Source organism: Anguilla anguilla, chromosome 4 (assembly GCF_013347855.1).
Source record: "Anguilla anguilla isolate fAngAng1 chromosome 4, fAngAng1.pri, whole genome shotgun sequence".
Lineage (NCBI taxonomy): Eukaryota > Metazoa > Chordata > Actinopteri > Anguilliformes > Anguillidae > Anguilla > Anguilla anguilla.
Window position 1 is genome coordinate 63,446,541 of NC_049204.1, and position 14,837 is coordinate 63,461,377.

General features: G+C 41.2%; 2 protein-coding genes across 4 annotated transcripts in view; both read right to left on the reverse strand.

Moving 5' to 3' along the window:
* Positions 1-14,837, reverse strand: part of LOC118225773 — a 218,164-nt gene that overhangs the window by 107,475 nt on the left and 95,852 nt on the right. Inside the window, exons 8-9 of the mRNA XM_035414675.1 lie at positions 2,319-2,630; positions 1,072-1,237 (exon numbers count right to left, since the gene is read on the reverse strand). Coding sequence (XP_035270566.1) covers positions 1,072-1,237; positions 2,319-2,630 — 478 coding nt within the window. The remainder of the gene's footprint in view (positions 1-1,071; positions 1,238-2,318; positions 2,631-14,837) is intronic.
* Positions 12,388-14,837, reverse strand: part of LOC118225171 (CMRF35-like molecule 8) — a 34,686-nt gene continuing 32,236 nt past the window's right edge. For all 3 annotated transcript variants that reach the window (XM_035413251.1, XM_035413254.1, XM_035413253.1), the window contains 5 exons: positions 14,673-14,725; positions 13,826-13,915; positions 13,486-13,545; positions 13,018-13,098; positions 12,388-12,839 (listed from right to left, as the gene is read on the reverse strand). In XM_035413251.1, the coding sequence (XP_035269142.1) occupies positions 13,018-13,098; positions 13,486-13,545; positions 13,826-13,915; positions 14,673-14,725 (284 nt within the window). In that variant the 3' untranslated portion in view covers positions 12,388-12,839. The remainder of the gene's footprint in view (positions 12,840-13,017; positions 13,099-13,485; positions 13,546-13,825; positions 13,916-14,672; positions 14,726-14,837) is intronic.

Consider the following 14,837-nt stretch of genomic DNA (forward strand, 5'->3'; position numbering starts at 1 on the left):
TCATCATATATAATTAAAATAGGATAAAAACTGTAGCAATGTGGTGATAGGTACAGATATTGAGGAGTTAAAGCTGAGGCTGGACCGATTCTGGTGATGATGACATCAGAGCGACTCTACATCTAATAAACAACGGAAAAACACAATTTTGTCATGCTATTTGTATAGATAGGGAAATCCTGTACTTTGATTGATCAAAAAAAAAACTTTGCGTACCACATCCATGGTCAGTAGATTGCAGGGCTCTGCAGTGTTATTTGCGTAACGTCCCACGTCTTCTCTATTCTTTCTCGAGTGCTGCGCTTCTACCGCATCAAACACAGAATAATCGTTCAATAAACAAACATTCGATTTTCACATTAACAGTTATCTCCCCTCTACCCAGAAACATTAAACCAGTTATGCATTTCATTGTATTCTCGTTGTTTGTTGTATTGTTATTGCCAATGATTCCTTCCTATCCCATGTGCCCAAGTACACAAACATCCTTCAAGGTAAAAAAAATTCTCATTTGGCTTGAGGGTGTTCCATACAAGATTTGCCAAAGGTGCCTCAAGAAAGTACTGAGTGATGCTAGCAGTAAACCTCCATGTGCCAGTATAACGAAAATTGGATTAATAATAGAAGGATGACACGACTTACTGCGGTATCGCCAAATCTTCCAAAAGGCGACGGCGGAGCATATTAGGAACACCAAGGCAACCCCGGTGTGGCGTAGCGGCCCCAGAGTCCGTTCCAAGCTCGCCGGTGCACTACGCAGAAGAGACTGGTTTGAGTGTCATTCAGTGAGCGCACCACAGATTATGTTCCTGTATTATCTCCTCAGTAGTGTCGCACATTGGAACTTATTTCCAAGCCTCTGGTTGCACATCAGTGTGTTCCCTTCAGCACACTCTAATCTGCAGGCAGCAAAGCACTGAATGAGCTCCAGTGCAGCTGTGGTCTCATGGTCAACAACCTAACTGCATACAGGAAGTGGGAAAGATGTTCACAGACACATCAGAGGGGATGTACATAGACTGGCCTCACTCACTGAAAGAGGAAAAGCTAAGGGGAGAACACAAAACTCACGTGGAACACGGCTGGCTTCTGTGTTCTGGAGAACTGGTCTTCTGGCCAGTAGACGTAGAAGAGTAGAACACAGTAGGAGACCCTTCTGTTGTGCTGGTCAGTTTGTTGTTCTCGTGGGGTTGAGAGAGAGATGTGATGGTATCTGCCAGCAAATGCAATGTCCAGTCTGAAATTTACCCATTATTTATATTTTTTTAAACTCAAAGTTACACTTCTAATGTTCACATCAAAACTTTTGTATTTAGGATAAATTACTAGACATCTGTCACAGTATTTCACATTGTACCCCTGTCTTTAAAGACCCAAATGCAAGCCTATAGGTCAAGAGTGGTAGGATAAGCTTCCAAGATAGCATATAGGAAGCACCCTATAGAAGGGTCCAGGCTCAAGGGGCCCATCCTCCAGTGGCTGCTGAGGATGTGGATGGCTTGTGACCAGCTAACATGAATGTGAGAGATGTTCACCATGCTAATATTGGGGGAAAGTTTCCCCAAGTTTTCAAAGGAAATAAATCAGTCACTATCTTATAAGTTTACATTTTACTCCACTGGATGATATTGCAAGAGCTTCTTTATCATCTGTAACTCCTGCACGATGGATCTACTGTTAAATGTTTCAGTTATGAAGTTAAGCAGATGAAGTCATCATTGAACTTGATGGCCTACCTTAAGCAAAGGTGTGTGTGTGTGTGTGTGTGCAGGTGTGTGTGTTCTGAGTGTGCGTGTGTGTGTGGGTGTGGGTGGGCATGTTTTACTATCTTTGCGAGAACCAAATTTCCCCACAAGGATAGAAAGATGAGGAAAACTACGCAAGGTGGGGACTTTTTACTGGTCCCCACAAGTTAAAGAGGCTGTTTTAGGGTTAGGACTTAGGGTTAGGGCTAGGGTTACAATTAGGTTAAGCTTAGGGTTAAGGTTCGGCATGTAGTGGTTGGGGTTAGAGTTAGGGTTAGAGGTTACGGAATGAATGTAAGTCAATGGGAAGTATAGCAATACAAACATGGGTGTGTGTGTGTGTGGGTGTTGTAACCCTGTGGTTATGTAAAAGGAGAACAGAACTCCTTACTTGCTCTCTACATGCCAGTGACACCCTACAGTCTGCACATTACTGCAAGAGAGTGCTGTCAGCAATGGGTGAATAAAAACTTAACAACATGCCATCACTGAGAGAGAGTGACTGAAAAGACCATTTAAAATTCTATGATAAAATGCATTGTCATACAGGTTTGTTTGATTTGAGTTCCTTACATGTGGTGACTGTGGTTGTTGTAGTTTTCTGAGAGACAGTGATGTGTACAGGGATCTGTAGTTCTCCAGCAGCACACCAATACCAGCCTGTGTCCTCCCTGTTCAGCTCCCTCATCGTCACAATGAAGACATTTTCAGAGTGGTCATCGTTGATCTCTGCTCTTCCAGATTTAGCAGAATTCACTTTCACACAGGCGCTCTCAGCCCTGCACCACTTCTTCATGCTGCTCGGTTCATTATAGTGACACTGCACACTGACACGGCCCCCTTCCACACCAGTCATCTCCTGCTGGTCAACCCAGAGTCCAGGATCTGAATAAAAACCATAGAATAAAGACAAAAATATAAAGCATTGTATCTGTTAGGTTTTCCCCAAAATAAAAATAAACTGCACTTTAAAACCACTCAAAGTCCAAAGCAAATAATTTCCATATTCTCATGGATTCATGCTGGCAGTAGATTGCAAAGAAAGTACCATTAAAGTTGCCACCCCACTCTCATTCATTCTGTAGATTCACAAATCAACATGCCAGCACTTTTATATGTTTTAGATTAACTCAGTGTTGCTAGGATAACCGCTAGGTTAACCCATTTACCCCCAGTGCAGCACTCTACAGTAGAACGTTCTGAGCAGCATATGATTGAAAATCATCAAGTGAAGATGCTGTTATTAAGAGGTTGGGAAGCACGTCTTTCTGAGTGCAGTGTGTGCTGAAGCCATCTTACCTGCAGTGACAAACAGGAACATATGTGTGCACTCATCTCCACCCTCCTTGATCTCTACACAACACCAGTAGTATCCAGTGTCCCGCCACGTCAGAGATTTTATGGTAACAGTGAAGTCATGATGCGTAGGGTCATCAGTGATTGATGTTTCACCTTCGACTTTTGGAAAGTCAGTGCGTACTAGAGTACGACACATATTCCATTTTGACCCCCGACACCAGTATTTCACATGCTTTTCATATTTCTTATCATAGTGACATGGGATGGTGACAGATCTTCCTGTCTGTACAGCTACAGTACTCACTGTGGACACAGCACCAGCACCTGCAGAGAGAAACACACACTTCATCAATTTGGGTTCATTTTACCATCACAATGGAGTAAAACTCAGTCTATAAGGCAGCTGACTTCTGATTTGAGATCCCCTTTGTATCTGTTACTCTCTCTGCTTTCTCCCCTGTCTGAATAAAGTACACCCCATCCTTACCTGGTCCACATAAAGCAGTCTTGAAATGTGGTGTTTAGCCCTCTGTGAGTGGTGTGCCCTTATTACTGAGTACAAACATCACCAACGCACTTATTCACTCAAACACACCATGACAATAAATGTAACCAACACATTGGGTCTTAGTAAAATTTGGACTAACACAGCAACATATAGAACAAATTGTTACAATAAACTTGCAGTTCAATTTATTCATTAATTTTCAAATGTTTCTTGAACATTTCGTTAAATCGTAGATTTTTAAAAATGATAATGCACTATACAAATGAAAAACTAAAACATAAGCGCATTTGGTAATGGTCTCCTATACATCCTTGATAGTAATATTCTGACATTTTAATTTTTCCTTTACTTATACGTAGCCTCATAACATTGAAATCTCAGAACAGCAGTCACACACTCAATACCTTTAGAGACACAGAGGAAACATAAGAGTAACGTGGTACAAGACAATCGTGGAACAATGGTACCAGCAAACAGTGCGATTAAATGCATTTACACTCAGGACCTGCATTGCAGTTACCCTGCTTTTGCGTTCATTCAAAGAGACAAGTGTCAAGATTCAATTTCTTCAAGGATGTGTTCCATTACCACCAAGTCTAATAAAAGCATTTTTAACTGTAGAATTACATTCAATTACAATCACTTAGACAGTCTTATCCAGAGCAGCATACAGAAGTGGAGATGTACATCACTCTGGGGGAAATGGGTGTTTGCAGATGGGGAATTTTAAAGTATGTTTTGCTGGCTGCTGGGTGGCTCACAAGTAAAAGTGCCGTAAGCACCACGGTCTCGGTTCAAATCCGACCCGCTCTGGTGCTGACAGTGGCCAACAGCCCTGCAGGGGCGGCACACAGTTGGCTATACGGGCAAAGGGATATATGGGAGGGATTAAACTGGTGGGGATAGCACTGTTTGTTACTTGAGCGACCCCTATTGTCTGTCCAGGGGCCTGTGGCTGGCTCTCTGCGCGTGCGTATAAATGGGTCTCCTCCACCCCTGCTCTGGAATGCGTGTGCAGCTTGTGGCTGAGGTGTGAAAAGAAGCAGCTGGCTGGCACCGTGCGTTTCAGAGAACAACCCGAGACGAGTGTCTTCACTCTCCCGAGGTGGTGTCATTACCTGAACGGTGGATATGCATCGATGGCGTCTGTCTTATTTCGGTACTGGTGTCATTTTAACATATTGACTGTTTTATTGGATGCAAGACTAAGCATGCATAACTGTGTGCTTATTAGCGTAGGACATTATTACTCATTATTAGCACGCTGGCTAAGGCAGTGCAAGCTAAGTAGTAAGTTAGCATCATCCGTTCTGGTAATTACACCAGCATTTGGGACGTATATGAGGAAGATTGTACATAGTTTGTGAATTGGACATTCCAAATTTTGGTGGGGCAGGAGATGCCAACTTTAAAAATTAATTTACAACTCATTTGGGGTCGAGAGAGAGATGTGGTGGTATCTGTCAGCAAATGCAAAGCCCAGTCTGAAACGTTTCCCATTATTTATTTTTTTATCTCAAAGGTACACTTCTAATGTTCAAATCAAAACTTTTGTATTTAGGATAAATTACTAGACATTTGTCACAGTATTTCACATTGTTCCCCAGTCTTTAAATTCTTACAAACGCAAGCCTATAGGTCAAGAGTGGCAGGAAAAGCTCCCTAGGTAGCCTATAGGAAGAACCCTAAGAAGGGTCCAGGCTCAAGGGGCCCGTCCTCCTGTGGCTGCTGAGGATGTGGATGGCGTGTGACCAGCTAACATGAATGTGAGAGATGTTCACCATGCTAATATTAGGGAAAATTTTCCAAAGTTTTCAAAGGAAATAAATCAGTCACTATCTGATAACCATACATTTTGCTCCACTGGATGATATTGTAAGTGTTCCTTTATCATCTACATTACAACTCCTGCACAATGGATCTACTGTTAAATGTTTCAGTTATGAAGTAATATTTTGGTCAAAACCCTGGGATTACATGAAGACAATTCGGTGTTGCTAAACTAAACTAAAGTACATCACCAATACCTTATAAAATGTGTGTGTGTGTGCGCGCATGTGTGAGTATGTGTGTTGTAACACTGGTTATGTAAAAGGAGAACAGACCTCCTTTCTTGCTCTCTACAAGCCAGTGACACCCTACAGTCTGCACATTACTGCAAGAGAGTGCTGTCAGCAATGGGTGAATAAAAAATTCACAACATGCCCTCACTGAGAGAGAGTGACAGGAAAGACCATTTAAAATTCTATGATAAAATGCATTGTCATACAGGTTAGTTTGATTTGAGTTCCTTACTTGTGGTGACTGTGGTAGTTGTCGTTTTCTGAGTGACAGTGATGTGAACAGGGATCTGTAGTTCTCCAGCAGCACACCAATACCAGCCAGCGTCCTCCCTGTTCAGCTCCCTCATCGTCACAATGAAGACCTTTTCAGAGCGGTCATCTTTGATCTCTGATCTTCCAGATTTAGCAGAATTCACTTCCACACAGGAGCCCTCAGCTCTGCACCACTTCTTCATGCTGCTCGGTTCATTATAGCGGCACTGCACACTGACAAGGCCCCCTTCCACACCGGTCACCTCCTGCTGGTCAACCCAGAGTCCAGGAGTGCCTGAATAAAAACCATAGAATAAAGACAAAAATATAAAGCATTGTATCTGTTAGGTTTTCCCCAAAATAAAAATAAACTGCATTTTAAAGCCACTCAAAGTCCAAAGCAAATAATTTCCATATTCTCATGGATTCATGCTGGCAGTAGATTGCAAAGAAAGTACCATTAAAGTTGCCAGCCCACTCTCATTCTTTCTGTAGAGTCACAAACCAACATGCCAGCACTTTTATATGTTTTGGATAAACTCAGTGTTGCTAGGATAACCGCTAGGTTAACCCATTTACCCCCAGTGCAGCACTCTACAGTAGAACGTTCTGAGCAGCATATGACTGAAAATCATCAAGTGAAGATGCTGTTATTAAGAGGTTGGGAAATAGGTTTCAGTGCAGTGCAGTGTGTGCTGAAGCCATCTTACCTGCACTGACAGACAGGTAGAGATGTGTGCCCTCATCTCCACCACCATTGATCTCTATACCACACCAGTAAAATCCAGTGTGCCGCTTCGTCAAATTTTTTAGTCAATTGCAGACTAAAGCAAAATAATTTTCATACTCTTATGGATACAATGAGTGGGATTGCAAGAATTATATTGGCACCACACTCATTTTTTATGCAGAGTCAAAATAAACCAATGGTTTTGCAGAGTAGCAAATATATTTTTAAACTTGCATGCCTGTCTCATTTTTTTTTTTACAAGTTTTGTAAAAACTCAGTGCTGCTACTAACCGCTAGGATATCACTGGGGGAAAGTGGAGACGCTGTTATTAAGAGGTTGGGAAGCAGGTCCCACTAAGTGAAGCCATCTTACCTGCAGTGACAGACAAGTACAGATTTTTGCTTTCATCTACAGTCAAATTATTCCCGATCTCTACAGCACACCAGTAATATCCAGAGTCCTCTGTCTTCAGCTTCGCCATGGTAACAGTGAACACATGATTGTCGGGGTCATCAGTGATTGACGTTTCACCTTCAACTTTTGGAGAGTCAGTGCGCACTACAATACGACAGAAAATCCAATATAACCCCCGACACCAGTATTTCACATGCTTTTCATATTTCCTATCATAGTGACATGGGATGGTGACAGATCTTCCACTCTGCACTGATACTTTACTCAGTGTGGACACAGCACCAGCACCTGCAGAGAGAAACACACACTTCAGTTTGGGTTCATCTTACCATCACAATGGAGTGAATTGAGATCCCCTCTGTATCTGTTACTCTCTCTGCTTTCTCCGGTCTGAATAAAATACATCCTATCCTTATCTGGTCCACATAAAGCGGTCTTGGTGAAATGTGGTGTTTAGCCCACTGTGAGTGGTGTGCCCTTAATACTGAGTACAAACATCACCAACTCACTTATTCACTCAAACACACCATGACAATAAGTGTAACCAACACATTGGGTCTTAGTAAAATTTGGACTAACACAGCAACATAGTGATGTTCTGTGCAAGGACCCAAACGCAGACCAGGGAAATCCAAAAAAACGTTGTCTTTATTCAGTCCGAGGTTCGAAGCCAGGTAATCAGAGAATGGAGGGTGCCAAATCGAGTTTCCAAAAGAATTGTGATAAACGGGCAAAAAATCAAAAACCAGGAGATCAGAACGGCGAATGTACAAAGGGACAGGCAAAAGAGAAGTCAAAGCAAAGCGAAGGTCAAACCAGAAAGCAAACAAACCAAAAGGGGCAGGTAAACTCAAAGTCGTTCAGAAAGGGTGTCTCAGGAATCTCGATAATCAAAGGCTTGCTAAACATCGGCACAGTGAATTCGATCAACATTCTGACCGGGAGTTGGTGGAAAAGACTGACATTTATACACTGGGGAAGGTAACAATCAAGGAGGGGTTAAGTGACTGAGGGCGGAGTAACAAACAACATCCAGGTGATGAACATTAGGACAACTAATTAAATGACAGGGGACTGACAAAACGCAGACTGGAATCACCTAGACAACAATGATGAGACGGCCTGGGTTTAACAGGTAAAAACGCGTGCAGAGAGAGAGAGGTGCAGTCAGAGCAAGAGGCAGGTGCAGGCAATTGCAGAACTCAGCATTAGAGCAGGCTAGAAAGAAAAGGGGTGGAGCTACAGCGCAGCATGGAAAAGGGGAGAATGGTTAATGTATTAGTATAGTGATCTAAACTATCAAAAACCCAAAACTAGTGTGTGTTAGTCCATTAGTAATATTCACATGTTAGTATATTAATGAGGTTAGTACTTTACAATCTATAAATTAGTAAGGATTAGTAGAAATGAGTAAAACTAGATATAAGCAGGAAGTAAGTAAAAACGAGACTGGAAGGAGGGGGGGGAAACCACGAAAACCCGGAACCACCCGAATAGTGAAATCACACAAATACAGGGGAGTGAAGCAGCTCAGGGAACACAGACACAGAGACAGTACTGGGGAGACAAGTGACCGGGAGATACAGACTACAACACATATAGAACAAATTGTTACAATAATCTTGTAATTCAATTCATTTATTAATTTTCAAATGTTTCTTGAACATTCCGTTAAATCGTAGATTTTTAAAAATGATAATGCATTACACAAATGAAAAACTAAAACAAGCACATTTGGTAATGTTCTCCTACACATCCTTGATAGTAATATTCTGACATTTTTTATTTTTCCTTTACTTATATGTAGCCTCATAACATTAAAATCTCTTTTATAAGACAGAACAGCAGTCACACACTCAATACCTTTAGAGACACAGAAGAAACCTGTATTGGACCTGTATTGCAGTTACTCTGCTTTTGCGTTCATTCAAATAGACAAGTGTCAAGATTCAGTTTATTCAAGGATGTGATCCATTACCACCAAGTCTAATAAAAGCAGCTTTTCAACTGTAGAATTACACTCAATTACAATCACTTAGACAGTCTTATCCAGAGCAGCATACAGAAGTGGAGATGTACATCACTCTGGGGGAAATGGGTGTTTGCAGATGGGGAATTTAAAAGTATGTTTTGCTGGCTGCTGGGTGGCTCACAAGCAAAAGCGCCGTAAGCACCACGATCTCGGTTCAAATCCCGCTCTTGTGCTGACAGTGGCCAACAGCCCTGCAGGGGCGGCACACAGTTGGCTATACGGGCAAAGGGATATATGGGAGGGATTAAACTGGCGGGGATAGCACTGTTTGTTACTTGAGCGACCCCTATTGTCTGTCCAGGGGCCTGTGGCTGGCTCTCTGCGCGTGCGTATAAATGGGTCTCCTCCACCCCTGCTCTGGAATGCGTGTGCAGCTTGTGGCTGTGGTGTGAAAAGAAGCAGCTGGCTGGCACCGTGTGTTTCAGAGAACAACCCGAGACGAGTGTCTTCACTCTCCCAAGGCGGTGTCATTACCTGAACAGTGGATATGGATCGATGGCGTCTGTCTTATTTTGGTACTGGTGTCATTTTAACATATTGACTGTTTTATTGGATGCAAGACTAAGCATGCATAACTGTGTGCTTATTAGCGTAGGACATTATTAGTCATTATTAGACTGCTGGCTAAAGCAGTGCAAGTTAAGTAGTAAGTTAGCATCATCCGTTCTGGTAATTACACCAGCATTTGGGACGTATATGAGCATGCTTGTACATAGTTTGTGAATTGGACATTCCAAATTTTGGTGGTGCAGGAGATGCCAACTTTAAAAATTAATTTACAACTCATTTAAAATTCTAAGAAATAGCCTGTAAATCACAGTATTACAAGTCGAGCAATGGTAAGATAGGAGTTTTTGAATGATTTTCGAAAATCGGGCAAAATTGAGACCTAGGTGCAGCTATGGAGGTCCAGCCCCCTCTCGTGTATAAGATGCAACTGTGTGTGAGTGACCTGGCAGTTATGAAATGGAGAGCACCATGGTACACTGCATCTACAACACATAGATAAGTAACAGCAGCATGTATACACAGAACAGCATCATAAATTAAGCCTAAATTTAAATTACAGGTTAATAAAATATAGTAGCCTGTGCAAACTAATTCTTGCTTCCGTGAAAAAAAGGCCCATACATTTTAGAACATACTCTCTGGATGGCAGTGTCTTTACATGCTGAGACTTTTAAATGCAATGATTTCTAAGGGGAAGCCTCAGAAAATAATGTGTGCAAAAGTGCACACAAACATATGTATTCTCCTTCTGTTCTGAGTTTAATCATTTTATCATTAGAGGCAGCAGAACAGCATTATTTCCTCTTTTTAATCCTCTCTGCTCACCACAGTAAAGAACGTAGCACATTTTACTTTGCGGTTGAAGCTATTTCTGTGAGAGTATTCACACCTACAGAAAAATACCATAGCAACTTCACATTCAGTTTAAACTCAGAGCTATTGTAATCATGCAAAGTATATGAAGGCTTGATTTTACTTAGAATATCATGCATACTGATGTGGGGAATGAATCATAATTTTGTTGTTTTTAGGCAGTTTCAAAAATATATTAACTATTAAAATAAAGATTATTTTTTGGGTTCACATTGCTTTTAGTGATTATGAATGGGCCTTTTTAGTGAGACTACATTCTGGCTTTCCTGAGAGTAACAATGATTCTCTCAACTGCTGTTCACTGTGCTGGAAAGGTGTCTGCCAAATGATTGCAATGTAAAGTGTAATATAATGTATTCTCTTGTACAACTACACAATGCATTATAATTTCATCAGCTGAGATTTATGAAAAGGATTTTCAGTATGAATTGGTATCAATGGCTTTGAAAATAAGAAAGAAAAGAGTATGCAGTGTAACAGTCAATGAAAAAGTTTTTTAAGGAAACAAAAAAAGAAAAGACCATCAATTGCAGACGTACAAACATAGTTTCTTGTGGCTTCATGAATTATTTTTTAAACTGTGATTTTTATTCATCGTAAACTAAGGTTTTAAGAAAGTAAATTTCCTTAGCGCAAGTAAAAAGAGAAGCAACTGAACTCAGATTGCAACAAAATATTTTAATTACATCATAATCATATTCTATATATGTAAACTCCAGACTTCAGTATAATTCATTAATTCAAGTTTATGGCGCAGACAGTATCGCTGTTACAATGCTCCAGTATTCAGTACACAGTGAGAAACGAGTCCTACCTGGCAGTACAGAGAGGAAGATGATGGAGAGGAAGAGTAGCTGAGTGGTAGCCATATGCATGATGCCAGCTTGTTTGTGTGTATGCATCCGTAAGAGGGTTCAGCTCGTTTTAACATGATTCTCACTTCCTGTTCCTCTCAGTCCCCACCTCTTTGGTCCCTCATGCTCTGCAGCCTGTGATCTCTCAGTTGCCAGAGCAGGATATCTATCATTATCATTTCCTGTATCTTTATGAATTATCTCTTCACTATTAGTTGTTTTGTTTATTATCATGTATATGTATTATATTTCTAACTTTATAATACATATAAAACAGGGATAAAAGTCAGCTTTCAGCCAAGAAATCGTTTACCGATTGAATATGATACAATACAGGACCTCTGAGCATGTCGTAAATATTGAGCTCCCCAGTTTGTTGGCTTTTGAATACATTCAGAATTCTTACATTCATGAAGACATGAACAACTTATACTTTTTTGTGCCAGTCAGCTACACCATATTAATTTAATCATCTAGCAACGATATGAACATTTTTAGTTTGTCCAGCAGAGGGCATCAGTACATTATTACGTAGCGAAATTGAAAGTATCCTTTTGATCCAGCAGAGTGCAGCAGAGTCAAACATTTGAAATGGGATAAATGGCTGCATTTGATGGGAATCCTCAGGTTCCTCATGTTGCATAGCATCCGGGACTCTTCCCTTGTGCATATAAACCAATGAACTCTTCTTATACAGTTCAGTGATGTAAACAGAATGCCAAACTCTTGGTGCTGTATAGGTATGGGGCATGCCCCCGCCAAGGCGTAACTTGGCGGGATGGCATACCTGCCATCCCAATTGCTGTCTTCAGACTCCTTGCTGCCCCCTATTGAGCTGACGAGGAACATTCACGCATACATATCAAAACAATTTGGGTTAAAATATGAAAACCCTTTAGCACAACGAATAAAGGTCCTACAACCAGTGAAAGGAATGAAGGAAAGTTTATAAAGATAATTAAATGCAACTCCCATGAGTCACAGAGCCTTAAGATAAGTATCTTATATGATTTAAGTGGTTGATATTTCTTGGGCAAAGAGCAAAACTGAGTATTACGCCCAGAATTAGCTTTAATCCAACAACAAGCTGCTAATTACTCGTAATCTGATGCTTTACTTGTCTGTTAAAGGGTGATTTATTCTCCGGTCACATTACATCAGAAATAGCTAAGAATGGCATGAAGAATAAATGCCCCAAATGAACACCCAAAGGCATTCAGTCAGTCAGATCTACTATTTCTATACTGTGCTGCATGGCTTACAACTTCTTTAATATCAGCCTACACTGTTTAAATGCATTAAATATTGGCAGGTGAAACCTGTGTGGTCATAATTACTGAATGTCCCGGTCTGTGTGAAATTAAACCATCAGTGGAATATGAGTAGAATTTGCAGATAGAGTTTGCCATGCAAGAAGTTCCTGCTTCACTGAAGATCTGACATTCAGGAACCGAAACCCCACAGAGGAAAAGACGGTCAAACAGTTGTGATTATTCTTAGCGCTACTCAAACAGCAGAGTGTGAACCCTTTACGACAGCCACCATGTGTCTGTAATCACTGAAATGAGAGAGAAAGAGAAATATCAGGGGAACGTAGAGGTAGTAAAGATGCCATATGACAGCAGTTTCTGCTTTTAGTTACAACAGTAGTTACGGACTCTTACTTCTAATGTGTTGGAAGCAAAAAGAATGATCTGCTCAACTGATGAAAAAAGTGCAAATCCACCCAAATATACCTATTTTTTCTGCTGGGCTACTGAGCTGTAAATCACATCATCGGCTGTTCCTGCTGGAGACTGGTTAGGGGAGTGTGTGGCCTATACAGAAGAGGACATGCATACACAGTATTTTAGTCACTAACAATGAACTTTACTGAGAGGTATACAAACATTTCCCTTTCAATATTCTGCGGGTCAGACTAAACCTCAGTTTGAAACCCCTAGGCCACATAACTGCATGAAACCTGAACAGCTCATTCTTATTTCTCAGACATAAACAGCTGTTCCAGTGGTAATGATTTCAACTCCAGCTAAGCACACAGTAATTGACACCCTGTGTTTTGGGTGTGGGCATTTGAAGAAGTAAATCAAGGTTAAAATACTAGTGATCATACCTACATGTTCACCTTTCCTATTGTGTGCCAGGTTACCTACTGATATCTGCTGCCTGTGTACCTGACACTGAAATATGGTGAACAGTCTCACCTGTGGATTTTGCAGGATGACTGAGCAGTACATGACCTCATCTGCAGAGCTCTCAGATAACTGGGACAGTAAGAGGGAACAAGTTTCTGTTACTGACCAGAGTTTACATCACATTACAATCATTTAGCCAATGCTTTTATCCACAGGGAAGAACAGAATCTAGGGTTAGGGTTAGGAACTTGTTACACAGCTATACCTATAATTTTATCCAAGAAAACAAAATCTGAAAAAGACAGGATCTCTAAACATCTGTAGGAAGGAAGAAATGAGACTGAATTTTGTGAGTGATTCTCTGCAAAGACACTATGTAAATGTGTGAGAAATCCAACCGCTATGCAACCTGTGACTGAGGTGGACTCATTCTGTGTGATGATGACTGTGTCTTGGTGAACACTGTGCTGTAGGTCACTTCATCCTCAGAGTCTACATTCTGCGAGGAGAGAGACACAACGAGAAACTCATCATAATGTCTGGTCTATCTGTACAGACCTCTGCCTTTTAAACGGTACAGTAGGGCCATTCAACAGGTGGACCAGGAACAAGCAAGTGAGCTCATTTCCAAGAGAAAGGACATCAAGCTACAGAGTTAAGAAAAAGCAATATCTACATTTTACTATGAAATAAATCATAGTAGTCGTTCTGTGTAAATAGAGCTAGTGTCATGTTTGCAGATTCCCAGTTCTACAGTTCAACCAGAAACTTTGTGTGGCTCGAAGTATCCAATCCAAGATTGTTCTGAATTTAATTTAATTTTGTAAGTGCAGCTTTTCTGTATATTAACTTCTTTCACGTAAATAAAGAACCTTCACACTTTGTTGTAGGCAGTAATTTTTTCCACAGGACTACCACTCTACAGTCACCATAGGACGGAGTGTGGCACAGTGGGTAAGGAACTGCGCTTGTAACCGAAAGGTCGCAGGTTCGATTCCCGGGTAAGGACACTGCCGTTGTACCCTTGAGCAAGGTACTTGCATTGCTTCAGTATCTATCCAGCTGTATAAATGGATACAATGTAAAGTGCTATGTAAAAAAGTTGTGTAAGTCGCTCTGGATAAGAGCGTCTGCTAAATGCCTGTAATGTAATTTGTCCTTTTCCATTCTGTGGCTGAGTTCATATTCTGAATGATTTTTGACTGACATTGACCTCAGCTTTCTCGGCAGAGAGGAGAGTGTAAAAACCGACGTACCGTCACCTCGTTTCTCCTGTCCTCTCTTGCTCTTGTGTTCGCCTGGACGCTCTCTGTGAGGAGACACACGATGAGCTGGGATAAGAGAGCGCGATCAGGACAGAGCTGTGAGCCCCCCCTATGAGAACCCCTACTGCCTGTGGAATTCTTGTGACTCAGTGTATT